The sequence below is a fragment of the Vipera berus genome, assembly GCF_964194415.1.
Source record: "Vipera berus genome assembly, chromosome: 16".
NCBI classification, from domain to species: Eukaryota; Metazoa; Chordata; class Lepidosauria; order Squamata; family Viperidae; genus Vipera; species Vipera berus.
This window is the reverse complement of record NC_138219.1, coordinates 4,770,788-4,797,963: the sequence shown is the minus strand read 5'-3', so window position 1 is coordinate 4,797,963 and position 27,176 is coordinate 4,770,788. Positions and strand designations below refer to the sequence as shown.

The following is a 27,176-nucleotide window of genomic DNA, read 5'->3' as shown; positions in this document are numbered from 1 at the left end:
CCTTGGGGGGGTCGCCGTAGATGGGACGGGAGGCCACTAGGAAATCACGCCTTTAAGATGGGAACGGTCCTGCCTCTGGAGGCTCTGGTCCGCCCCTTGGGGGGGGTCCCTGTAGATGGGACGGGAGGCCACTAGGAAATCACACCTTTAAGATGGGAACAGTCCTGCCACTGGAGGCTCTGGTCCAGCCCTTGGGGGGTCCCTGTAGATGGGATGGGAGGCCATTAGGCAATCACACCTTTAAGATGAAAATGCTTCTGCCTCTGGAGGATCTCACCCGCCTTTAGGGGGTCCCGTCGGGAAGGGAGGCCACTGGGAAATCATGCCTTTAAGATGGGAACGGTCCTGCAGGGTCGCTGTGGATGGGATGGGAGGCCACTAGGAAACCACACCTTTCAGATGGGAATGCTCCTGCTGCTGGGGAACCTCACCTGCCCTTCAGGGTCCCTAGAGTCTCAACATCTTTTTTTTTTTAAATAGTGTGGTGCCCAAAACTGGATGCGATAAATCTGGACGGCAGTATTTTATATACCAGCGGCACTAGTACCTCTATATACTAATTAATATTAGAAGCACAATTGTTGTGCAGGCTGTTCTTCCTTCTGGAGAAAAGATTTTGGGGGGGACCGCTCAGCATATCCTGGAAATTTGGTTAGGAGGAAGATAACCAGCTGCCAGGCGGCACAAAGGCTGGGCTGGGTAAATTAGGGGGAAAAAAATCCTTATCAAGTTGTAACCATATCCTTTCCTTTACTCGCCCGTGGTAGGAAGGCACGTGATCCGCGTTCAGCAGCAAAGTTCGGCTTACTGCAGTGCTTCCGTTTCAGCACAGGGGGGCAAACCTGCCCCCCACTCAGTCAGAAATCCCCCCCCATTAATATTTGCATCTGGGTTCACAGCTCCAGAGGTGAAGATTAGGGTCAAAAAGAAGCGATAAACCCAAACACAGATAGTCCTGAACTTACAACCATCTCTTTTAAGGACCGTTCAAAGTTATAACAGCACTGGAAAAAATGACCTATGACCGTTTTTGTCACACGGCCACTGCAGTGTCCTCGTAGTCGGGTGATCAAAATCCAGAGGCTTGGCAACTGATTTGTACTTATGACGGGTTGCAGTGACCTGGGGAGTCCCGTGGTGACTCACTTTGGCGGCCTTCTGACAACCAAAGTCCACGGGGTAGCCGGATTCATTTAACGACCGTGTGACTAACTTTATAACTTAACAACTGTGGCCAAAAGGTCACAAAACGGGGCAAAACCCGCGCAACCCCTGTCTTGCTTAGCCCCAGAAATGTTGGGCTGAATTGAGGAATGCCTTTATAGCAAACCAAAGTTTCTTTTTGTGGCTTTCTACAAAAACAACAACACAATGTTCATGTCAATTCAAGGCCCAAAGAATGAACAGTTTGATGGACCTGCTTATTTCAAACGAGGGGCCAGGAGAAACCACAAAAAACTCCCAAATCCATTATATCTTAAGTAGCATCTTGTATGAACCCCGTTATAGGATCTGGGGTGGAAAAATCATGTTCCCAACCCCTACATACAGGTAATCCACATCTTACACACGTTTCGTTTGACGACTGTTTGAAGTTACAACAACCCTGAAAAAGGTGTGAGACACGACTGATCCTTGCTCTAACAACCATCGTCACACGATCAAAAGCGGCACGTGTTTACAATGGCCGCAGGATCCCGGGATCACGTGATCCCCGTTTGCGACTCCCCCCTCCTGCTTCTGACAAGCAAAGTCGACGGGGGAAGCTGGATTGGCTAAACCCCCGCATGGTTCGCTTAACGACTGCACTTTTCCCATGATTCACTTAACAACCACGGCAGGAAAAGCTTGTAGAATTGAATACGACCAAGTTAGCAGCTGCCTTGCTGACCAGCAGAAATCCTGCTGTCTTAAATCGGTATGCTTTCAGAGATTCTCAACTGCAGATAAGGAGCTAGTCCCTCACGTTTGCCAAGCTAAGTGGAGGACGGAATAAGCGCAGCGTGGCTGTGGAACTCTGCTAAATGCCAGAAGGGAAAACCTCCATGCACAACAGTGCGCAATGCGTCCTTGCCCACCCCCCCCCCATGCCTTTCTTGTGTCGGATCCGAATTCCCAAACAGACACGTGCACAGAATGGCGACATCCAGAGGTTTATTTGGTCTCGTTTCACAGGGTCGGCCCGCCCGGTGCTGGGACGGTCCTGAACACAGTTGGCTCCCCCCCCGCTCATGGGAGTGTGTGCGTGCACATACAGGAAAGGAAACGAGGAGAGAGGGAGCCTGGCACGCGTGTGAGTTTCAAGTAGGGGAAAGAAGACACAGTAGTAATGCACACTTAAAAAGTGCTTTGGGCTGCTTTGGTCCTGCGGGAATTGGCTCTGCTTTTCGCTTTGGCCTCAAGATGAGGGCTGAGGAGGGGGCTGCACGGACAACCCCCCCTCATTTTTTCCCCCAGCCCCCCTTTGTCCTTGGCTCTCTTTGTGTGCAAAAAAGACAAACGGCCCCTTTGGGCAAGGCCTCCATTGGCTGGAATTTTTTTTCCAGGGTGAGGGAAGGAATGGAAAGCTAACCAGGATCGTTTGGCGGGGGGGGGGGAATCTCGATCCTGGTGTCGTTTTTTTTCCCTGCGCCCCTCCCCCGTTCCCCCATGAAATGGGGAAGACCCACTGGCACGGGAGGAAAGGGGGCAGAGGTGAGAACCAAGATAGCTGCCTGTAAGGAGGAACCAGGATGGCAACGTGAAAAGGGCACCACAAGGCGAGCCAATGCTGGCTTGACAGCTTAGTGTTCGTTGCATAGCGGAGATGTGGGGAGGAAGTTAGCCCCCCTGTTTTCACCACTGAGGATCTAGGGGTTGTTGTTTCCTTGTTTTTAATGTCTTTTCCTGTAGAATAGCAGTCTGTGGTCCTCCGATCTTTGGCCATGCGGCAGGCCAGGGTCCCGTCACATGAAGTCTGGCAGGCCACATCTGGAAACAGCGGGTCCCCGGTCATTTGGGGATCGTGCCTCCCGGGGGGCAGGAGGTGTCCCCCCACCAGGACGAGGCCGGCAAATCCTCTGGTGGAGTTGGGTGTGGTCTGGAGGTCCAGCAAACGGGGCCGAGCGTCTCTGGGGCTGCCGGCGTGGAGCTCCCGAGAAAAGGGTCGGCGGGTGCCGAAAAGTCCCCCCAGGCGAACGGATTCGAATGGGGCGCCCCGAAAGGATTGGTGCTTTCGGAACCGGGGGGTTTGACTTGACGTGGGCCCAGACGGGGGGACTGGACCGGGGTGACGGCTGGCGAAGCCCGAGGTCCCGACGACACGAAGCTCCAAGGGTCGATCCGGCTGCGGATTGGGGAGGGGCGGGGGCGGGAAATGAGGGTGGGGTGGAGGGAGGGGCGAGGGGAGCGGGGGCTGCGGGGGGAGGAGGGAGACGGGAAAGCGCCATCTGTGGAAAGACAGAGCAAAGCTGCGATTGGTGTGGGGGATTCTGGTGCATAGGTGGACTTCCAACAACCAGAATTCCCCAGTCAGCATGCTTTAAGATGGGTGGACTTCAACTCCCAGAATCCCCCAGCCAGCATGCTTTAAGCTGAGAGGGCTTCAACTCCCAGAATCTCCCATGCTTTAAGATGCATGCACTTCAACTCCCAGAATCCCCCAGCCAGCATGCTTTGAGCTGAGAGGGCTTCAACTCCCAGAATCCCCCATGCTTTAAGATGCATGCACTTCAACTCCAAGAATCCCCCATGCTTTTAAGATGCATGGACTTCAACACCCATAATTCCCCCAGCTAGCATGCTTTAAGTTGAGACGGGTTCAACTTTCGGAAACCCCCATGCTTTATGATGCATGGACTTCAATGCCCAGAATCCCCCAGCCTGCATGCTTTCAAATAAGTGGACTGCTGCCGCTCACCCCACTTTGGGGTCTTGGTGGTCCGTCCTTCCGCGAGCTGAGGGACCCTGGGTGAGTCCCTTATCCAGAGGGGCGGCAAGGCGGTCCTGTCCCCCACCGAGGCCAGGTCAATGAGGAGCTCCGTGGCAGCGTCATCCTTGCAGGGCTCCACCTGCAGGGCCGGGGTGGGGTCTCTTTGGGGAGAGGGCTTCCTAGCACCTGGCCTTTCCACGGGCCCCTCCTGAAAGGGGATCGGCAACTCCCGGCCCAAGCCCAGGGAAGCCAGCAAGGCTGAACCTCGGAGTAAGACTCTCTCGACGAGTCTGGGCCCGCTTGGCCTTTCCAGTGTTGGCTCCTCGGTTTCTGCCAAGGTGGTGGGAAGATCGCCTGGAATGACGAAACAATGAGAAAACGAGAAGCGGCAACTTGGCAAATTTAAAACCAGGTTGGACTGGCTTTCCTCTCAGCAGCCTTTAGATCGGGGTCTGTTTCTCTCCGTAGAATATTTAGCCTCGCTCTTCAGGCTGGTGGGCTTCCAGAATGAAAAACTCGATTTCGGTCCCAAAGATGTTTTTTTTCACGAGGCAACTGGTCGTTCTTGTGTTTTTCCTTGAAGACGTTTCGCTTCTCCTCCAAGAAGCTTCTCCAGCTCTGACTGGATGGTGGGGAAGCTGAAGAAGCTTCTTGGGCGAGAAGCGAAACGTCTTCAAAGAAAAACAAGAAAGTCCAGTTGCCTCCAGACAAAAAAGCACCTTTGGATGACCAATAATCTCCATAGACAGAAAGTAGATTAGGCTGCTCTTTTTTATGATTATTTTTTTTAAAAAAAAAATGGCACAGCATAAAAGGAAAGATAAAGGGGAGGGAAGAGGAAAAATAAGACTCCATTCTTATCCCTTAAAACTGAACAATGATTATTTTTTGTCTTGGAATGCCGCCCGTGCCATGTTACAATAACTAACAAATGGCTGTGGAGGCCCTTTTATTGTGTCTCTTTATGAAGTACAAGGTAGTCCTCGACTTACGACCAGAACGGAGCCTGAAATTTCTGTTGCTAAGCGAGACGGTTGATAAGTGAGTCTTGCCCCGTTTTACAACCTTTCTCGCCACAGTTGATAAGTGAATCACTGCCGTTGTGAAATGAGTCACACGGTTGTTAAGTGAATCTGGCTTCCCCATTGACTTTGCTTGTCAGAAGGGGATCACGTGCGTCATAAATACGAGTCAGTGGCCAAGCGTCCGAATTTCCTTCGCGTGATCACGGGGATGCCGCAGTGTTCGTAAGTGTGAAAAACGGTCCTAAAGTCACTTTTTCCCCAGTGCTGTTGTAACTTGGAATGGTCACTAACCGAACGGCTGTAAGTCGAGGACTATCGTTAGCAATTTCATTGCAATGAAACAGGCCAAACGGAGGAGGAAGGGACTCACCGTTCTGGCTGGACTGTGAATACGAGTGTACAGGGGAACCGCCTGGCTCTACGTACCACGTCGTCTCTTCAGGACGTGACCTCCTCCTGCCACGGAGAGAAACGAGGATCGGGGGGGACAATTCTGAAACTGCTGCCCTGTGGGATTCGCTGAATCCACCCCAAATATTTTGTATTACCGGTATATTCTCCATTTTGTTCGGGTGCTCACTGTGAGTTGTTAACCTCATTAAAAACCTGGGTTAGTCACTCTGAGCAGGGCTTCTTAACCGAGAGCAACTTTAAGATATGGGGACTTCAACCCCCAGAATTCCCTAGCCCTTCAGCATGCATGGACTTCAACCCCCAGAATTCCCCAGCTGGTCAGCATGCGTGGACTTCAACTCCCAGAATTCCCTAGCCCTTCAGCATGCGTGGACTTCAACCCCCAGAATTCCCCAGCTGGTCAGCATGCGTGGACTTCAACTCCCAGAATTCCCTAGCCCTTCAGCATGCGTGGACTTCAACCCCCAGAATTCCCCAGCTGGACAGCATGCGTGGACTTCAACTCCCAGAATTCCCTAGCCCTTCAGCATTTGTGGACTTCAACTCCCAGAATTCCCCAGCCAGACAGCAGAAAAGTCGTAAAATGGGGTAAAACTCACTTAACAAATGTTGCGCTTAGCAACATAAATTTTGGGCTCCATTGTGGTCATAAGTTGAGGACACCCGGTACTTTGCTATTTTACGGTGTGGACTTCAACTCCCAGAATTCTCCAGCCAGACAACACGGCCGTCTAGGGAATTCTGGGAGTTGAAGTCCACACATCTTAAAGTTGCATAGCACAGGGAGTCCTCAACTTATGACCACAATGGAGCCCAAAATTTTATGCTGCTTTGTGAGACATTTGTTGAGTTTTGCCCCATTTTATGACTTTTCTGGCCACATTTGTTAGCAACACGGTTGTTAAGTGAATCTGGCTTCCGCACTGACTTGTCAGAAGGCCGCAAAAGGGATCACGTGACTCTGGAACTGTCATAAATGTGAGTCATTTGCCAAACATACAAGTGTAAATCACGTGACCATGGAGATGCTGCAATGGCCGTAAGGGTGAAAAAATGGTAGTAAGCCCCTTTTTCTCAATGTTGTTGTAACTTTGGTCACGAAACAAGCTGTCGTAAGTCAAGGACTATCCGCATTGCTTGAACAAAGAAGAAAAGAATCATTTTATAAGTAGACCTTGACCTACGACCGCGATTGAGCTCAGAATTGTAGCGGATGTTAAGCGGGTCAGCCCAGGATCCCGCTCAATTTTACAGCCTTTTTTTTGTTGGCGTTAGTTGTAAAGTGAATGTCCCAGTCATTAAATGAACCAGGTTTCTTCCTTCTTCATTTGCCAGAAGGAAATGCCAGAATTCGGCAAAACCCACCCAAAATTAGGGTCACCTGACCACGAGGGATTACAAACGGTCAAGAACGAGAGCCGGTTGCCAAGCACCCCAAACGTGATTACGACACTATGGGGAGATCTGTCGTAACTCCGAACGGTTGTTAAGCGAGGACTACCCATACTACTGTGAGGGAAAGAAGTCACAAGACGGGGATAGGATACCCCACTCCGCTCCCGAAATTGAGATACAAACATCCTATTCGTTGGAAGAAGGAGATTGCCGTGACCAGTTGCGATGAGGGGAAGACAGAGGCTCACTACCTGCCATTTTGTGTGCTGCGTTCAGACATTTTGGGGGATCCTGGGCTCTTGGTGTGGCCATTCCAGGTCTCGTCTCCCAGACGGGGTGCTTGTCGGTTCCAGTTCTGATCGTTCTCGCTCGGTTCCACTGTGGGGAGGACAAAAAAACAACAACAACGGGCAATTAAACAAACTACAGTTCTGGTCACCAGGATACAAAAAACAGATGCTGAGACTCTGGAAAGAGTGCAGAGAAGAGCAACGAAGACGATCAGGGGGCTGGAGGCTAAAACGTGCGAAGAACGGTTGTGGGAATTGGGTATGTCATGTCTAGTGAAATGACAGAAGTCTTCCACTATTTGAGGGGCTGCCACAAAGAAGAGATGGGGGGGGTGTCAACCTATTTTGCAAAGCACAGGAAGGCAGGACGAGAAGCAACGGATGGAAACTATTCAAGGAGAGATGCTAGAACCTAGAATACTGACAAAATATTTGTCGCCCAAGATTGAACTTTGGGCTCCTCGGTGCTCTCTGAGCTGGGTGGTTTTCTTGGAGACGTTTCATGACCCAACTAGGCAACATCATCAGTGCTAGAATGGAAGGGAGGAGGAGGAAGAGGAGGAGGAGGAGGAGGAGGGGAAGGAGGAGGACTGTGGGGTCCTTGGTGCTCTCTGAGCTTGGTTGTTTTCTTGGAGACATTTCATGACCCAACTAGGCAACATCATCAGTGTTAGGAGGGAATGGAGTTGAGAGGAGGAGGAGGAGGAGGAGGAGGAGGAGAACGACTGTGGGGTCCTTGGTGCTCTCTGAGCTTGGTGGTTTTCTTGGAGACGTTTCATGACCCAACTAGGTCACTTCATCAGTGCTAAAAGGGAGGGAGTTTGTAGATTGGAGGAGGAGGAAGGAGATGAAGAGGAGGAGGAAGAGGAGGATGAATAAGTCTGTGGGGTCCTTGGTGGTTTTCTTGCAGACGTTTCATGACCCAACTAGGCAACATCATCAGTGCTAGAAGGAACGGAATTTGCTTATTTGAGCATTGATGATGTTACCTAGTTGGGTCATGAAACGTCTGCAAGAAAACTACCAAGCTCAGAAAGCACCAAGGTGCCCAGAGGAGTCGTCGTCGTCCTCCTCCTCCTCCTCTTCCTCCTCTCCTTAAACTCAACTCCCTTCTAGCCCTGCTGATGTTATCTAGTTGGGTCATGAAACGTCTGCAAGGAAACCACCCGGCTCAGAGAGCACCAAGGACCCCAAAGTTCAACCTGAGCTACAAATATTCTACCAGTCACTAAATGAATGGCTGTAAGTTAAGGATTGCCTCTTATCGGCATCTAAACTTGTTGAGATGGGTCTGGGGGATTTGTCCCGAGGGATACCCATGCCACTCACGGATAGCTCGAAGCCGTGGGAAGGTGGGAGAGCCACCAGCTCCCACATCAAAGAAATCCTTCCTTTTGTCCAGTCCTGGGGACGCCTGAACCGTGATGCAATGCTTAAAATCTGAAAGAAAGAAAAGAGAGAAAAACCAGATTGAAGTTGATCAGGTCAGATCTAGCATTTTCTGCACTCGTCAAGCTGTGTGTTAATATGTGTACCACCTTTATTTCCCAGGTTCTCCAAGTGCCCCAGATTTATTTCCCAGAATCCCTGAGGGCACTACATGTATTTCCCCAGATCCCTCAGGGTGCCTCATTTATTTATTTCCCAAGATCCCTGATTTATTTCCCAGGTTTCCAAAGTGCCCCAGATTTATTTCCCAGAATTCCTGAGTATTTCCCAGAAGCTCTCTGTGCCCCTGATTCATTTCCCAAGATTCCTGAGGGCACCACATTCATTTCCCAGAAACCCTAAGCACACCCTATTTACTTCCCAGAATCCCCGAGAAGGCTGCTCCACGGCCACTGCAACCTGCTCCAAATGCTTTGGCAAAAGAAATGCACGCACACACCCAGCATCCAATGGACCTCCAGAAAGAGTAAACCCCACCCGGAGCCCCACCCGGCCTTCCTACCGAGTGGCATGCTGATGCGCTCGCTGTCCCGGCCTCTGAGCTTGTTCCTCTTGAAGGTGCCTTTGCGCTTCTTCACGTGCGGCCGATCATGGTTCATCTGCTGGATCAGGAGGCTGAGTTCGCGCTCAAAAACCTCCAGCTCCCACTGGGCCAGTTCGTGTTCCCGCTGGCGGAGGAATTCCTCCTGGGATTTCTGCTTCAGCGCCGCCTGATTCAGCTCCTCCTCGCGGCTCAACAGCTCCTGGGGAGAAGAATGCATCCAGGACAAGCCCCCTTGTCAGAGAGGGAATCTTTGGGTCTCCCAGGAGGGGATCCTCCGAGAAGCCAAGGCGGGAAAGCAAATCGGTTATTAACTGCATTGCGGGTCATTAAGCAATTCTAGCTCCCCCTCCCCCCGTTGGCTTTGGTTGTCAGAAGCTGACTGGGAAGGTTGCAACTAGCGGGTTGTGTGACCCGGGGACGCTGCAGCTGTTGTAAAGACGGGCAGTCCTCTATTTACAACAGCTCATTTACTGACTGTTCACTAAAAGTTACAATGGCACTGAAAAAAGTGACCTGGCACCGTTTCTCACACTTGCGACTGTTACAGCATCCCTATGGTCAACGTCATTTACTTTCGGATGTTGGACAACCGGTTCACATTTATGACGGTTGCAGGGTCCCATGGGGGGAGGGGGTGTCATGTGATCCCCCTTTTGGGACCTTCGGACAAGCCAAGTCAATGGGGAAGCCAGCTTCACTTAACAACCAGGTTACTAACTTAACAACTGCAAGACATCAGTTCTAACTTTGAATAGTCACTAAATAAATGGTTGCTAAGTCGAGAACTATCTATAACGGGCTTGTTATCACTGATTTTCCAAAAAGGAAAAAAAATAGTGTATATTTTCAACATATTGTGGCAATTTCTTTAGAATCCAACTCACTGGAAGATAGTCACTCTTAAGACTGTCACGTCAGGAGCAGTTGCCAGTGAATGTATGTTGGCCTTGGGTGTAAGGCATCTAATCTCGTTTTCTGAGAAAGCTCCAGAATGACTAGGTAGGTAGGGGATCCTGGGAAAAAGGAAATAATAACTTCCCAGAGGCTTTCAAAATCAGCCTCGTAGCAGCCAGAAAATGAAGAGGACAAAGAAACTCAGAGAGAGGTGAGGGGGCTGGAATATTAAATTAAAAGCAAATGTAATTGAAACAAACAGCAAAATAGGAATAGAATAGAATAGAATAGAATAGAATGGAATGGAATGGAATGGAATGGAATATGGAATGGAATGGAATGGAATGGAATAGAATAGAATAGAATAGAATAGAATAGAATAGAATAGAATAATAGAATAGAATAGAATAGAATAGAATAGAATAGGAATAGAATAGAATAGAATAGAATAGAATAGAATAGAATAGAATAGAATAGAATAGATATAGGGAATGGAATGGAATGGAATAGAATAAGAATAGAATAGAATAGAATAGAATAGAATAGAATAGAATAGAATAGAATAGAATAGAATAGAATAGAATAGAATAGAAGGTGATGGGAATAGAATAGAATAGAATAGAATAGAATAGAATAGAATAGAATAGAATAGAATAGAATAGGAATAGAATAGAATAGAATGGAATGGAATGGAATGGAATGGAATGGAATGGAATGGAATGGAATATGGAATGGAATATGGAATGGAATGGAATGGAATGGAATAGAATAGAATAGAATAGAATAGAATAGAATAGAATAGAATAGAATAGAATAGAATAATAGAATAGAATAGAATAGAATAGAATAGAATAGAATAGAATAGGAATAGAATAGAATAGAATAGAATAGAATAGAATAGAATAGAATAGAATAGAATAGAATAGATATAGGGAATGGAATGGAATGGAATAGAATAAGAATAGAATAGAATAGAATAGAATAGAATAGAATAGAATAGAATAGAATAGAATAGAATAGAATAGAAGGTGATGGGAATAGAATAGAATAGAATAGAATAGAATAGAATAGAATAGGAATAGAATAGAATAGAATAGAATAGAATAGAATAGAATAGATATAGGGAATGGAATGGAATGGAATAGAATAAGAATAGAATAGAATAGAATAGAATAGAATAGAATAGAATAGAATAGAATAGAATAGAATAGAATAGAAGGTGATGGGAATAGAATAGAATAGAATAGAATAGAATAGAATAGAATAGAATAGAATAGAATAGAATAGAATAGAATAGAATAGAATAGAATATGGAATGGAATGGAATATAGAATAGAACAGAACGGAATGGAATGGAATGGAATGGAATACCTCCAAGGTCCCTTCCAATGTTGGTATTCAGTTATATTATTTAACTGCATCCTGGATCTGAGCCCTGTTTGAAAAGGGAAATTCGCCCCCCCCATACACCCACACCTACATCCAGCCTTTCCCTTCTGATTCTCACCTTCTCTTTTGCCCGCAGCTCGTCAAACATATTCTGGATCTCCACTTTCCAGTCGTCCTGCATGGAGTGGAAGGACTCTTGCGGCAGGTCGCGCAGCACCTGCGTTTCGAGGACCGTCAGCTGATCAAGGATGGAGGCAAAGCTGGGGCGCGCATGGGGGTCCTGCTGCCAGCACTCTGGTGGGACCCCACGCGGAAAGACGGCAGAGGAGGGAAACAAAAGGGAGAGGAGTCAAATAACGACATTGAGAATCAGCTGCCCCTTGGAGACTGTGCAACGTCGAGCTGCTGGACCTGTCTGCTCTGTACCCGGTGCGCAGGATTTGCGCTTAAGGCAGGGAGAGCGTGAATGGTTAGAGAAGAGAAGAGGAAGAAGGCAGCTGTGGCAGGCATCTGGATTTTGATCACATGACCCCGGGGATGCTGCAGTGGTCATAAGTGTGAAAAACGGTCATAAGACACTTTTTGCATTGCTGTTAATAGCTTCAAACGGTCACGTTGCAAGCCGAGGGCTGCCTGTCCTGGGAACAGTGCTGCAAGCATAGATTTCAGCTGGGTTAACAAGAAGGGAAGAAAAACATTTTTTTAAAAAGACTTTTTGTTCTAATCTAGCAGAGTTATGCTGAAAATTCCTAATCCGGCCTCTGAGATATTTTTTTTTTCTTACCTGTCATCAGACGTGAAAAGGATTCTGGGCACGTGGAAGGTATCGGAAGGGTGAGTTTGTTGACGGCAACCCCATAAGCCACTGCCAGCCCGTCAATTCCCCGGTATGGAACTTCGCCGGTGAGGAGTTCCCACAGCAGCACCCCATAACTGGAAGTAGAAGAAGAAACAGGGAAAAGATTACAGGTAGTCCTCGAGTTACGACCATTTATTTGGAGGGGACCTTGGAGATCATCTAGTCCAGCCCCCTGCTCCAGTAGGAGACATGCTCCAACACTGGAGGTTTTTAAGAAGAGACTGGACAGCCATTTGTCTGAAATGGTATAGGGTTTCCTGCCTGAGCAGAGGGTTGGACTAGATGACCTCCAAGGTCCCTTCCTACTACTACTACTACTACTACTACTACTTCTTCTTCTTCTTCTTCTTCTTCTTCTTCTTCTTATTATTATTATTATTATTATTATTATTATTATTATTATTATTATTGTTATTATTGTTATTATTATTATTATTATTATTATTATCTCCATGGCCAAACAGGTTTTGAACCTCCATCCTTCATCCATCTGGAGAAACTCCCAGATTTTCCCTCCCCACCTTACCTCCAGACGTCGCTACCCCGGGAAAAAGTGGAGTTTTTGATGACTTCCGGCGCCATCCAGGCGTAAGTCCCAGCTGCGCTCATTTTAGTGGTTTTGTGCCATTCTCTGGCCAGCCCAAAATCGGTGATCTTTAGGGTCTTTCCGCTGACCTCGCCATCGTCCACCCATTCGCTCAGCAGAACTGTGGGAGGAAAAAGAGAACGCATTCAGACAACCCCAGAGATAGGCAAGCTGTGTTTTTGAACAGCCGGTTCTGGGAACTCTTCCCTGTGCAGGCTTAGGATCCCAACTGATCCCAAAACCTGATTAACAGTGGCTTAAGTGAATTCCCCCCTGCCCCCCATTTCACAACCTTTCTTGTCACTGCAGTTGTCAAGTTTAGTACGACGGTTGTTCACTTTGCCTTTCTTGTCACAGTTGTTGAATCACTGCAGTTGTCAAGTTTAGTCACATGGTTGTTCACTTTGCTTTGTCACAAGGTCACGAAAGGGGATCACGTGACCCCGGGGCACTGCCGCGGTCGTAGATGTGAGTCAGCTGCCAAGCGTCCGAATTTTGATGGTGGGACCAATGGTGAAAAACGGTTGTAAGCAATTTTTCAGTGCTGTTGTAGCCACTAAATGGATTGTTGTAAGTCAAGGACTATCTGTAGTTCCACTGACCAAAACGTTCGGTCATAAATCATGGCGGATGTAACTCGGGGACTCATGTGGCCAGATCTGAATTTTTTTGGCTTTTTTTTCAGCAATCGTTAAGTAAATGTGGCAATTATTAAATGAGTTCATTTTCTCCAATAGGCATTTTTTCAGCTGGTCACAGGTAGGCCTTGACTTATGACCAGTTGTTTAATGATCTTTCGCAGTCACAACGGCCTTGGAACTGGTGCGTATGGTCCAGAAAGCACTTGGGGCTAAATGTCTCACCATGACTGCACCTCAGGGGCCTGGCAACTTGTTTGCATTTACAACCAGTTGCCAAGTGCCCTGACAGCACGTGACCGCCATTTGCAATATTCTCCGCAGGCTTCCCCAGAAAGTCAGTGGGGAAGCCAAGAGGAAAAATTGCCGCTGGAGGGGTGCTGGAATTGAGGTCTGTTCCCCCAACAAACAGAAGGACTTTGTTGTTACTTATTTATAGTAGGCCAAAAATGTTTAAAAAAGTACATCCCAATTACATTTACAATTAAATTAAATTGTAATTACCATTGCAATCAAAATACACAAGCGTCCCGTCTGCTGGAGGAACGGATCTCAAATCTGGCAAAAACATTACCGAATGTCATTTCTCCGGAAGAGAACTGGGAGGGGTGGGGTCAAAAGAGGCCTCAGCCTAGAATCCCTACGTGAACCGTCCAACCCCTTTTCAATCAGCCACTGATACTCGTCTAAGCGTTCATTGAGATGATCCCTGTGCATTGCCTTTTAGTTAAACAACAACAACAACAAAACCACAGCTTGACTGAACCTTTCGGTGTGAATTTGTGCCTCATGTCTTCTGATCAAAATCATGCGAAGTATTAGTACCGCTTTGTAAAGCCTTAGTAAGGCCACACCTGGAATACTGCATCTAGTTTTGGTCACCCAGATTCAAAAAAAAAAAAAAGATGTCGAGACTTTGGGGGGGGGAAAAAAAGTGCAGAGAAGAGCAACTAAGATGATTAAAGGCCTGGAGACGAGACAACATACGAAGAACGGCTGCAGGAATTGGATATGTCTAATTTAATGCAAAGAAGGATGAGGGGTGACATGATAGCAGAGTTCCCATATCTGAGGGGCTGCCCCAAAGACAAGGGGGTCAACCTATTCTCCAAAGCACCTGAAGGCAGGACAAGAAACAACGGATGAAAACTAACCAAGGAGAGAAGCAATCTGGAATTAAGGAGAAACTTCCTGACAGTTGAGGACAATCAACCAGTGGAACAGCTTGCCACAAGAAGTTGTGGGCGCTTCATCGCTGGAGGCTTTTTAAGAAGAGACTGGACACGTGGCATAAAGCCTCCTGCTTGAGCAGGGGGCTGGACTAGAAGACCCCCAGGGTCCCTCCCAGCTCTTACTCTGATTTATGGGTTGAAGTAGGCTTGGGAGAAGCTGGCCAGGTCAGAGTTTGCTAGGCTGCTCTTCTCATTCTTAAGGACTCTTTGTGGCTTGGGGAGATTTTTTTTTCAGAGGGAAGAACAAACAGCGCAGCCCAGCAACCTCTTGAAAACAATGCCCTGCCTGCCTGGAGAGGGGGGCTTTCGGGGGGGGGTGTCCCATTGGCTTCCTCCAACTCGTTTCCTGCCCGTCTTTTTCCTGGCTTCCTCCGTCCAAGAGCCCGGCGGGGAAGGGAGATTCAAAGAGCAGCTGGGGAAAGGTGGACGGAGAAGCCCGTGGCTGGCTGGCGAGGTCCACCCTCTCCATAGCTCGGCAAGAACAATGGCTCAATTCTCCGGCCGGCCCCAGACACAATGGAGGGCCTAGTCAGGCCGCCCTCTCTCCCCACACACGAAATGTCTGCCTGGCCTACGGATTGTGGGAACGGAGCCCAACCAGCCTCCGGGTTCCCTCACTGGGATTTTGCTCAATCGGCGGGTTTTGGGGAGCGTTGAAATCAAGAGGGACAGGGCCTCTGATCATGTGCAGAAGGTCTTTGCTTGCAATTTGCTCCCCGACCGGAGTTCCAGAGCAAGGTGGTGGTTCTCCGTTTACGGACTGTCCTCGACGTACAACGGTTCATTTATTGACCGTTCAAAGTTACACCGGCACCGAAAAAAAGGGACTTACAAACTGTTTTTCACGTTCACGACCTGTGTAGTATTCCCACGATCAGAATTCTTGGCAAGTGACTCGTACTTATGACGGTCGCCTGGGAGGTCACGCGATCCCCTTCCGTGACTTTCTGACCAGCAAAGTCAACGGGGAAAGCCAGATTCAGTTAACAACCGTGTTCCTAACTTAACCAGTTGTGCTGATTCACCTAACAATGGCAGCAAGAAAGGGGGTAGAATGGGCCAGAATTCACTGGAACTGCCTCGCTTAGCGACAGAAATTTTGAGCTCCACTGTGGTCGTAAGTGGAGGACTTCCTGCTCAAAATCCTGCTCCTGTTCGAAGGAGATTTCAGCCAGGGAGAAAGTGTGTGAGACGGGGGCAGCTGAAGTGGGCATTTTTATTGATTTTATTTTATTGGGCAGAGTTATATGCCACCCGTCTCACCATGAATTTTCTACCCAGTCAGGGGGGAATATTTTTTGAAAAAGAAAGAGAAAGAAAGAAAGAGAGAGAGAGAGAGAGAGAGAGAGAGAGAGAGAGAGAGAGAGAGAGAGAGAGAAGGAAAGAAAAAGAAAGAAAGGAAGGAAGGAAGGAAGGAAGGAAGGAAGGAAGGAAGGAAGGAAGAAAGAAAGAAAGAAAGAAAGAAAGAAAGAAAGAAAGAAAGAAAGAAAGAAAGAAAGAAAGAAGAAAGAGAAAAAGGAAGGAAGGAAGGAAGGAAGAAGGAAGAAAGAAAGAAAGAAAGAAAGAAAGAAAGAAAGAAAGAAAGAAAGAAAGAGAAAGAAAGAAAGAAAGAAAGAAAGAAAGAAAGAAAGAAAGAAAGAAAGAAGAAAGAGAAAAAGAAAGAAGGAAAGGAAGGAAGGAAGGAAGGAAGGAAGGAAGGAAGGAAGAAAGGAAGACACCTAATTGGTCAATTCAATAAATAAATTAAAAAATTAAAAAAACAGAAAGCTGCTAGATCTCATGAGTTTGCCTCCCTCTCCACCACCCGTTCTGGTTTTCTCCCTCCAAGCCATAAATAAAGAGTCACCAACGTTTCCGGTAATGCATGCCCGTCTGCAAGGACAGCCCCCCCCACCCCCACCCCCTCGATTTGCTGGAAGGCAAAGAAAGCTGGCTTGGTGTCGCAACCGGGTCCACAAAACCAGCAATAAGGAAGGAAACGACACTGGATCCCCGTGGCGAGATGAGAAAGCGGAAAGGAGGGGGGGAGGGGGCAGGGAGAGGATGCAGCTACTGTGCTGCTGCTGCACAATCCCCCCCCCCACCTCACCCCAAACTCACAATTTCCTGTCCTTGCCAACTCCTGAAAACAGGACCGGCAGCAAAGGAAAGGGAGGCGGGGCGGTGTTGGCGAAGGAGTAGATGCACCGGTGTGAATTTGAGGTCAGTCAATCCAGATCTAGAAATTGTACACTGGCCTTGAAACTCGCCCTGGATCTTATCCCAGGAGAGCCTGAACTGGGTTTTTGTTTCTCCTTGCAAACGAAAAGAGCTACTGCTTTATAACGCCTCAGTAAGACAGTTGGAAGATCGCATCCCGCCAGGATATTAAAAAAAAAAGAGGCCGAGGCTGGGGGAAAGAGGGCAGAGAAGAGCGACAAAGATGATCAGGGGGCTGGAGGCCAAAATGTAGGGTGAATGGTTGTGGTAACCCGGTCTACTACCCTGCCTGGGCAGTGGGTTGGACTAGGAACAGGGCTTTTCAACCTTTTCACCCACTGTACCACTTTTAGGATAGGGCAACATCCGAGCACCACCAGTCGCCCAGCAAGGTGTCAAAAACGTGATGAAACCCGCCCCCCCGCACAAAAAAGGAAAAAAGTGATGAAGTACAGGTAGTCCTCGACTTACAACAGTTCGCTTAGTGACTGTTCGAAGTTACAGTGGCACTGGGAAAAGTGCCCCCCCCCCAAGCCACAGCCGAGCAAGACACCTGCCCGCCCGCCCGGCAACGCTCTTCCTCCTGTCCGAGGTTTTCATTGTTGTGAGCATTTCTGTTGAGGATTGGCAGCAGGGGTGTGGAGGAGGGGTGTTTGGTTTTTATTCCCCCCCCCGTCTGCTGGGTGGTCGCAGCAGGTTTTGGTCACTTCACATGACCCTGGGACACTGTGACCGTTATAAATATGAATCAGTTGCCAAGCATCTGAATGTAAATCGAAAGACCCTGGAGATGCTGCAACGTTTCAGCTGATCGGCGTTTCTTCTGGGCTCAGAAGCGCCAGGATCAGCGCCGAGCTCCAGCTGGATCCTGGCGCTGATCCTGGCGCTTCCGCTGAGCCCTGACAGCCCTGCAGCTCCAGCCGTCTTCTCGCTGAGGCTTGTGCGCCGCTGCCACCGGTTCAGCTCATTCCCCTCCCCCGCTAACACTTTTCTAGGACGGTCGCGTACCACCTGCCAGGTGCCAATGTACCACAGGGGGTACCCGTACCGCTGGTTGAAAAGCCCTGGACTAGATGACCTCCCAAGGTCCCTTCCAATCTCGTTATTCTTTATTTTGTGGGCATGTCTAGTCTAGGGAAGAGAAGGATTGGGGATGGGGGGACGTGATAGCTGTCTTCCAATATTTGAGGGGCTGCCCCAAAGAAGTGGGGGGGGGGGCTCAACCTATTTTCCAAAGCCCCAGAAGGCAGGACAAGAAGCAACGGATTGGAAACGAATCAAGGAGAGAAGCAACCTGGAACTAAGGAGAAACTTCCTGACATTTAGAACAATTAACCAGTGGAACTCCTTGCCTCCAGAAGCTGTGAATGCTCCAACACTGGAGGTTTTTAAGAAGACATTGGATAGCCATTTGTCTGGGATGGCAGAGGGTCTCCTTGTCAAGCAAGGGGTTGGACTAGAAGACCCCCCCCACAAGGTCCCTTCCAAGTCCGTTATACTGTGCATTTCCCAAAAGGATCTCTTTGAACATCAGTGCAGAAATGCAGAGTGGCGCATAATTCTGTCTGTATGCCTCGGTTGCTACTGGGCTGCGCAAACTTCATGCGCATTTGGGGCATCAAGGACTCTGCCTTTTGACAAACGGGTTGCACAGGTAGTCTTCGCGCTTTACGACCCTCCATTTAATGACCGTTCAAAGTTGCAACGGCGTTGGAATAGGGCAATTTAGGACTTGTTCCCACACAGTTGCAGAAGGTACGCCATCAAAATTCACATCGGCGTGTTTGTGGTTTCCCGAGATCACATGATCCCCGTTTGTGACTTCCTAAAAACAGACATGGGGGGGGAAAACTGAGATCCACTTAGCAACCCAAGCCAAAAAAAAGGTAATAAAATCTGGCACGATTCACTTAATGACTGTATCGATTCACTTAATGACTGTTCCCAGTTGTGCTTATAAATTGAGGACTAATTGACTCCCAGAGCTGTGCGTGCTCCATTGCTGGAGGCTTTCAAGAAAAGATCGGAGACCAACATTGGTTTGGGTTGATATAAGGATTTCTGCCTTAATCTGTGGGTTGGACTAGAAGGCCTTCGAGGTCCCCGCCTGCCCTAGGATTCTATGGCACTATGTAAATTTGGGAACGGGCATGTGCCAAATTTAGTTAAAATATTAGTTTTATTTAAAACCTACAGACATTTAATTTTTACTGTTCTCCAGATTAGGTTAGATTTTTTAACTCCCATAATTCCCAAGCCATGATGGGATATGAAGTGAAAATGATCTGCCTAGGCTGAAAAAAAAAATACAGGTCGTTCCTCATTTGCAACAGTTCAGGTACGACTTTTGCAGCATCCCCAGGGTCATCTGATCAAAATTCAGATGCTTGGGAACTGACTCACATATAATAATGATGATGATGATGATGATGATGATGATGATGAAGAAGAAGAAGAAGAAGAAGAAGAAGAAGAAGAAGAAGAAGAAGAAGAAGAAGAAGAAGAAGAAGAGGAAGAAGAAGTAGTTGGAAGGGACCTTGGAGGTCATCTAGTCCAACCCCCTGCTCAGGCAGGGAACATGTCCCGGGGGTCAGGTCATCCCCTTTTGCAACCTTCTGATCAAGCCAAGTCAACGGGGGAAGCCAGATTGACTTAACAACCGGGTTACTAAGTTAACAAACTGCCGTGGTTCACTTAACAACCGTGGCAAGAAAGGTCGTAAAACAAGGCAAAGTTCACTTAATAACTTAGCAACAGAAACGCTGGGCTCGATTGTGATAGAAAATTGACGACTCCCTATAATAAGATACATCCGTTCACTACAAATTAAAATTTTAAATTCAGGTTTTCCTAACCCCGATTGTTCACCTCCGGTTGATTGTCTGAAAGCAACTTTGCTCCTCTCCCATTTTTACTTCTGATAAAACAGGTCTGGTGGGGTTTTTCTGCCATCCTCTGCAAACCTTGGAAAACCTGCCAGATCGGAAATGTGTGTGTGTGTGTGTGTGGGGGGGAATTGTGATTGTGTGTGCAAAGGGAACCAAAATTTGTAACGTGTCACCCCTGTCTCTGCCCTTCCAAAATAGTAGATTGCTACTTTGCTGTAAGATAGTCCTTGATTTGCAACCGTGGGTTTAGCTAACTATTCAGAGTTAAAGAAAAAAGGGGCTTGCAACCGGTCCTCACACTTACGGCCGTTGCAGCATCCCCAGGGTCACGTGATCAACATTCGGCTGCTTTGCGAGAGGCGGGTGTCTATGATGATGGTTGCGGCATCCTGAGGTCGTGTGATCCCCGTTTGCGACCTTCCGGCAAGCAGACTTAATGGGGGAAGCCAGATCTGCTTAAGAACTGAGTGATTTGCTTAACGATGGTGGTGATTCGCAGAACGACTGCGGGGGGAAAAAAGTTGACTCGCTTAATAGCCGCCTTGCTTAGCAGTGGCAATTCTGGAACCACCTGTGGTCGTCAATCAAGGATTAGCCGGTACTTCTTGACGCGTCCTCTGACTTACGGCCCCGATTGAGCGTAACGTTTATGTTACAAAGTGAGACGTTAGTTAAGTGAATTTTGCCCCACTTTACGACCTTTCTTGCCACAGTCGTTAAGTGAATCACTGCAGTTGATAAGTTAGTAACCCGGTTGTTAAATGAATCCGGCTTCCCCCATTGACTTTGCTTGTCGGAAGGTCGCAAAAGGGGCTCACGTGACCCCGGGACGCTGTGACCGTCATATATACGAGTCAGTTGTGCCAAGTGGCTGAATTTCGATCATGTGACCGTGGGGGGATGCTGCAACGGTCGTAGGTGTGAAAAACGGTCCTAAATCATTTTTTTCCACTGCCGTTGTAACTTGGAATGGTCACTATATGAACCGTCATAGGTTGAGGACGATCTGTAGTAACCCAGGAGCAAAGGAAGTGCACTCTGCACTGGCTCAGAAGTGCCGCGTTTTATTCTTATTCACATGTCGCGGTTCAAAACTGCTAGAAGATCAATTTTTCAGCAGCTAAACCCCAGTTAATATTAGACCCCGATTGTAGGAAAGCCTGAATTGTGTAACTACTCCCCCCCACACACACAAATGTTTCCTAGTTTGTTCCTAGCACGACTTCCTGATTGAAATGCTCCAGGTTCGAATTCTATGCGGAATCAACCAGGGCCCAATCCTTCTATACAGGAAGGAGAAGAAAGTATATAAAACTATGTTTTAAATATCAGGTTGTAGAAGATTAGAGAGGTTTGATGTCTCAGAACACGACACCACAACGGCCTAGTGTGAGTCTAAGCAGGCAAAAAAACTCACAAGATTTCCGTTTCACGTGCAAGAAAATGAAAGCCATTTTGGGTTTTAGGAAGACAAAAATATCCCGTCCCTTAATGAGGAAGGCTGCAGAACAGACGCCTTGTCTAAGAGATAAATCTCATAACTGCCTTCAGGTTTTCTGGGAAAACTCCAATTATTCTCTCTCTGTTGCTCTGCAGCCTGAAAGGATATTCATTTAATTATCAACCATCTTTCATCTTTTCCCCCCCGCAGGTGCAGATAAAGAGCAGGGAAAATCTTTTCGGAGCCGAATTTGAGCTCTTGGAAACGTGCTGTATAAATCCACATAATTCTTTCTTCAGAACGAGGGGGGGGGGAAACAACGCAAGAAGAAAGCCGACGGGATACACATACAGGTGGTCCTCAACTTATGGCCACAGTTGAGCCCAACATTTCTGTTGCTAACTGAGACCTTTGGTAAGTGAATTTCGCCCCAGGTCATTTAGTGAAGTTACAACGGTGCTGAAATAAAGGGACTTAGGACCGTTTTTCCTCCCCCACACTTACGACCGTTGTTCACCTGATTAAAATTCGGATGCCAATCAACGGACTCGTATTTGTGACGGTCGCAGTCACGATTCACTTAACAAATGTCTGACTTATTGGTGGAAATTTGGGGCTCAGCTGCGGCCGTAAGTTGTTAATGAGTAACACGGTTGTTAATTGAATCTGGCTTCGCCCATTGGTCGCAAAAGGGGGTCCCCTGACCGCGGGACCCTGCAGCCGTCATAGATATGAGTCAGTTGCTAAGCGTCCAAATTATGATCACGCGACCATGGGGATGCTGCCACGGTGTCCAAAATGACCATAAGTCACTTTTTTCAGCCCCTTTGTAACTTCAAACCGTCCCTAAACGAACCATCACATATATTTATTTATTCCTTGTCCTGTGCGAAGCCAGCGAGAATCCCAATGAAAAGGGAAATTTGCAGTGGATCCGTTCCACTTTTTGCTCAATGTTTCAATCTCCACTGTCTAGTCTAGATATGCCTCTTATTAGGGTTTTTTTTTAAAAAAAAAATCCGGTTTCAAATTTCCCCCTTGAGCCAGGATTGGTCACAAGGAAGGTAAAGGGAAAAAAAATAAATGCAATTTTAGGCAGGGCCACTGGAACCGCTTCAGCAGAACCGAGAACCCCCAAAGCAAATGATCGGAGCCTCCCTGGTCAAACCAATCTGCAACTTGTAATATTGTCAGGACAGGGACGATGGGAGCTGTGGTTCAAGCACACCGAGAGGGTTACGGGCGGGAGGGCACGCCTTCAGAATTAAATGGGTTCAAATCCATCCAGAGAAAATTCACCTGGGACACCTCTTAGTGTTGTGGGCTTGGAAGGAATGCCAAGGGTCATCTAGCCCACCCCTTTGCAGCCTACATGAACAGCTATTAAATTATTCACGAGAGATTGGCGATTCAGCTTCTCCTTAAAAAAAAATAAAAATCCAGAGGCAGAGAAACCACAACCTACTGTATGTAGATAAACTACTCTACGATTGCACAAGTCACACCTTGAGGAAGTTTCCCCCTTGTATATATATATCTTAATATCTCGGTCTGACATGCTTTGGCAAATCCTACCCTTACAGAGAAAAACAGGGTTGGGCTAGATGACCTCTGATATCCTTTTCCACTGTAATTCTAGGATCACTACAGCTTGGGGAAGTGAATTCTGTAGCTCAGAAAGAGCCTTTGCATGAAGGCATCCTGGTTTTATTAGCAGGAAGTCCTTGACTTGAGTCCAAAATCTCTGTGTGCTAAGCAAGGCAGTTGTTCAGTGATTCTGGCCCTGTTTTACGACCTTGCTTGCCACCGTTGTTAAGCGAATCAAGGCAGTTGTTAAGTTAATGACACGGTTGTTGAATGAATCTAGCTTTGACTTTGCTTGTCAAAAGACGATTGCATGACCCTGGGACATTACAACTCTTACAAATACATGCTACTTGTCGAGCGTTTGAATTTTCATCATGTGACCATGTGGTCGTTAAGTGTGAAAACTGGCCATAAATCCCTTTTTTCAGGGCTCTTGTAACTCCGAGCAGTCAGTAAACAAATGGTGGCAAGTCGAGAACTGACCTGTTAGTTTGCATTCCCTACCTCGCTTTCCAGCAGACCCCAGATTATCTAACATTGCAACGGACAAACTCTGCACATGTGCAAAGTGCATTTCCACCACCACCACCACCCCGGATCCCGCCCACCTGAGCTGACAAAGCTGGCTCTTCTATCATTTTGCAACAGGCTGGAATTCATTCCCAAAGAACCTCCTAATTTTTCTGCGCCGGTTTCCGGCGGAAATAGGTCGGTCTTGTTTTGCATGGAAAGAAAAACAGGCATGTCGCCCTTACAGGAGGAAACGCAAGGCCAGGAGAGTCGGCCACCACCGTCACTTCCTCCTCCTGGGTCACTTGGGTCAAGCTCAGTCATCAGCTGGTGGCAAACCACAGGATCAAAACACGGGATCAACCTGGCCATGCAGGGGGGTAGCAAAGAGAACGGGCTGGGTTTTTCCCCAATCTACGCCCACCTTTGCTTTTAAAAAAAAAATCCCGCCCCCTGGCAATACAAGTTGAGTGGCAAGTGTGGGGAAGGGAGAGTACTCTGCGTATGCTCAGAGGAACATTTGTTTCATACCCAAGAGAGCTGGGGAGGGAAGCTCTTGTCTAGCTTTCTTCTAGGCCTGAATCTAGAACTGTGTTTCCAAACTTCGGCCGCTTTCAGATGGGTGGACTTCAACTCCCAGAATTCCCCAGCCAGCTATGGAGTTGAAGTCCACCCATCTGAAAGTGGCCGAGGTTTGGAAACATTGATCTGGAGAAGCGTTTCTCAACCTTACAGACTTTTAAAAGGAATGGACTTCAACTCCCAGAATTCCCCAGCGAGCCTAGGTAAGCTGGGGAATTCTGGGAGGAATTCTGGGAGTTGAAGTCCACCCATCTTAAAGCGGCCAAGCTTGAGAGGCAGTGACCTAGATAGATCGGGTCTTCAAACTGGGCTGAGGAATTCTGGGAGTTGAAGTCCACAAGTCATAAAAGGGCCAAATATTGGAAGACCACCGGCCTAGAATTTGAATGAATCAATTCATCTGTGCTGGATCCCACACTTTTCCTCAGAAATGACTTGATCAGAGGGAAAACGCCGCTTTATAAGCTTGACATTTCAGGTGACCCCTTCAAGGAATCCCAGGCGGAAGGGAGAAATTTGGGAACTGGGCTTGGGAACAAAAGAGAATCTGAACCACCCAAAGCAGGGAAGCTTATTTGAAGTTTCCTAGATGTAGGAAAGTCCACAAAGAGGTCCAAAGCTTCAAAATTGCCGCTTTTCCTGCGCAATTTGAAAAAGAGGACTTTGATTAGTCCAGCCAATGTTCTGACGCTTTGGATCGTCCCACCAAGTACCCTTCTCTAGGCAGATGGTTTTACCCCAAAAGAAAGATTGAAAAAAATAAAATAATAGTTTAAAAAAAATAAAAATATAAATATAGAGGTAGTCCTCGACTTAAAACTATTCTCTTAGTAACTGTTCGAAATTACAACGGCACTTTTTCACCCTGACAACGGTTGCAGCATCCCCATACTCACATGATCAAAAATCGGATTCTTAGCAACTGACTCGTATTTATGACGGTGGCGGCGTCCCGGGGTCACGTGATCCCCTTTGGTGACCCTCTGATAGGCAAAATCAATGGGGAAGCCAACTTAAAAACGGCAGTGATTCTCTTAATGACTGTGGCAAGAAAAGGATGTAAAAGGGGGCAGAATTCACTTAACCAACATCTTGTTTAGCAACAGAAATGTTGGGCTCCATTGTGGTCATAAGTTGAGGACTCCCTGTACTTTGCAACTTTAAGATGTGCGGACTTCAACTCCCAGAATTCCCCAGCAGCCATGCTATCTGGCTGGAGAATTCTGGGAGTTGAAGTCCACACCTTCAAGTTGCAAATTACAGGGAGTCCTCAACTTATGAACTGCAATGGAGCCCAACATTTCTGTTGCTAAGTCAGACGTTTGTTAAGTGAGTTTTACCCCACTTTACGACCAATGGCGGTCATTAAGTTGAGGACTACCTGCAAAAAAAAAAAATATGGCAGGAGCAATCTATGTGGAGTTAAAAAGAGACAATTCAGGGCCAAGTCGGAATTTGGGGGCCACCGTTCCGCTCGGCTGCGAGGCCCTTCAGCCAGACCCGGGTTCAAATATGGCCTGACCTCTCGCCAAGACTTACTGTTGTTGGACTTCAAGTCCCGGTGGATGACGGGCACGATGGCGCCGCAGTGGAGGTAGTCCATGCCCTGCGCGATCTGGACGGCCCAGTTGATAAGGATGTGCGGCGGGATGCGGCGTCCGGCCAGCATCCGGCTGAGCGGTCCTCCGGCGGCATACTCCATGACCAAGCACAGGTTGGGCCCCTGCAGGCAAACGGCCTTCAGGGCGATGATGTTGGGGTGCTTCAGCATGGCAAAGAGACGGGCTTCCTGGCGCACCCGCTCGGCCGTGGTGTTGATGTCCTCGTCTGGGTCCTGGCGGGCCGCCTTGACTGCCACCAACTGCCCCCGCCAGCTGCCCCGGTAGACTTTCCCGAAGCCCCCCACCCCGATCACCTCCTCCAGTGTCAGGTCCCGAAAGTCGGCCTCGGGCGGGTCCCCGGGCCTCGCGTAGGCCCCCGTCTTGGGCGAGACATAGTTGGAAGGGAAGATGCCCACTCGGTCGTGGAGCTTGCCGGCCCACCAGCCTTCGTCCCCGGAGATGGCCGAATCCCAGGACAGGACCTCCACCAAGTCCCCTTTGCGCAGCGTCAGCTCGTCCGTGCTGGCGGCTTCGTAGTCAAACAACGCCGTCCAGACCGGGTTGGCGTAAGCGGTGGGAAGCCCGGCTCGGGAGCCCGGCCCCCACCCGCCCACCAGAGGGGTCTTGCGGAACATGCTTTTCAGTGGCTCCATGCTGCCTTCCCGGCCTCATCGGCTCCGGGGACATGGACCCCCTTCTTCCTCTTCCCAGCGGAAGGGAGACCACGGGGAGATCCTGGAAGGGGCGGCGGGGGCCGAGCTAGCGCAAGCCCCCTCCCCTCGGGAAGGCGGATCCACGTCTGCAAGCGGGCCGGCCTCTACATGCCCCCGCCAGGCTTCGACGACGCCCGCGGGCGCCGCGATCTCTTCCTCCGCCGGGGGCGCGGACGGAGGCCTCGGTGCGCGCCGCTGCTTCCTCGTCCCGTCCGGTCCTTCCCCGCCAAGCCTCCCGGCCCCGACCCGGAGGGGGGAGACTCCCGGAGCCGCCGCCGCCGCCGTCCCCTCCTCCCCCGGCTGGCAGCCGGAGGCGATCCCGGTCGGCAAGACGCCCCCGACGGCTCGGCTAGCCCGGCTTCTCGGCCGGCCGCGGAGCGAGCGGTCCTTTCCCTCGGAGCCAGGCGGGCAAGGCAGGGCGAGGGCGGGTCTGCCCGGCTGGGACTGCCCCGGCGGAGGCGGGTCTCCCCGGCTGGCTGGCTGGCTGGCGCTCCCTTCTCCGGCGGAAGAAAAAGGCGAGGCTGCTCGGCTGGCTCCGGGTGGGCTGCCGAAGCCCAGAACCAGCCAACCTCCGGGCCGCGCAGCTCTCCTGCTCTCCGAGCGCTGGGTTGCTTCTCCAGACTTGGGGCACTCCGCTTCCCATCCGGTTGGCGGATGATGGGAACTGGAGTGCCCTTCCTTGCCCTTGTCCTAGCGGGGCTTGGAAGGATCCCCTGCTTTTCACCACCCCCGCGCCCCTCTCTGGGAATCTGGAGCGTCAGCTTGCTTGCGGGATTCGGGGTTGCGCGGAAAGAGAAAAAACCCGCATCTCTTTGAACGTCTGAAGGGGGTCTTGGCTCTTTGCTTGGAGCCGTCGGGGGGGGGCCCTTTTCCCCTCCCTGCCTCCCTGCCTCCTTTGCGGAAGGGTTTGCATGCTGAGCGTTATCGATAGCGGGAAGATGATGGGATTAGTGAAAGGAAGAGGTGAAGGTGAAAGGAAGAGACTCTAGAAAGGGTGCAGAGAAGAGCAACCAAGATGATTGGGGGACTG

General features: G+C 48.9%; 1 protein-coding gene and 1 long non-coding RNA gene across 2 annotated transcripts; one reads left to right on the top strand and one right to left on the bottom strand.

Moving 5' to 3' along the window:
• Positions 1-2,145: 2,145 nt before the first annotated feature.
• Positions 2,146-26,538, bottom strand: MAP3K11 (mitogen-activated protein kinase kinase kinase 11). The gene is made up of 10 exons (XM_081340929.1): positions 25,372-26,538; positions 12,696-12,876; positions 12,095-12,243; positions 11,429-11,604; positions 8,986-9,226; positions 8,364-8,474; positions 6,996-7,122; positions 5,306-5,391; positions 3,899-4,264; positions 2,146-3,428 (listed from the first exon to the last, which is right to left on the bottom strand). The coding sequence occupies exons 1-10, from the start codon at positions 26,084-26,086 to the stop codon at positions 2,992-2,994; spliced, it is 2,589 nt and encodes an 862-aa protein (XP_081197055.1). The 5' UTR covers positions 26,087-26,538; the 3' UTR covers positions 2,146-2,991.
• Positions 12,149-16,340, top strand: LOC308675524. Its single transcript, XR_014028152.1, has 3 exons — positions 12,149-12,279; positions 12,634-12,757; positions 13,175-16,340. It is a non-coding gene; the product is annotated as an uncharacterized lncRNA (long non-coding RNA).
• Positions 26,539-27,176: the final 638 nt, after the last annotated feature.

Bases quoted from the DNA above. Each gene is read 5' to 3' on its own strand.
- MAP3K11 (XM_081340929.1), bottom strand. From the start codon at position 26,086: ATGGAGCCACTGAAAAGCATGTTCCGCAAGACCCCTCTGGTGGGCGGG. The intron at 12,877-25,371 runs GTAAGTCTTGGC...TTCCTCCCACAG, and splicing joins GGACTTGAAGTCCAACAACA to TTCTGCTGAGCGAATGGGTG. The intron at 8,475-8,985 runs GTAGGAAGGCCG...TCTTTCTTTCAG, and splicing joins GCGCATCAGCATGCCACTCG to ATTTTAAGCATTGCATCACG.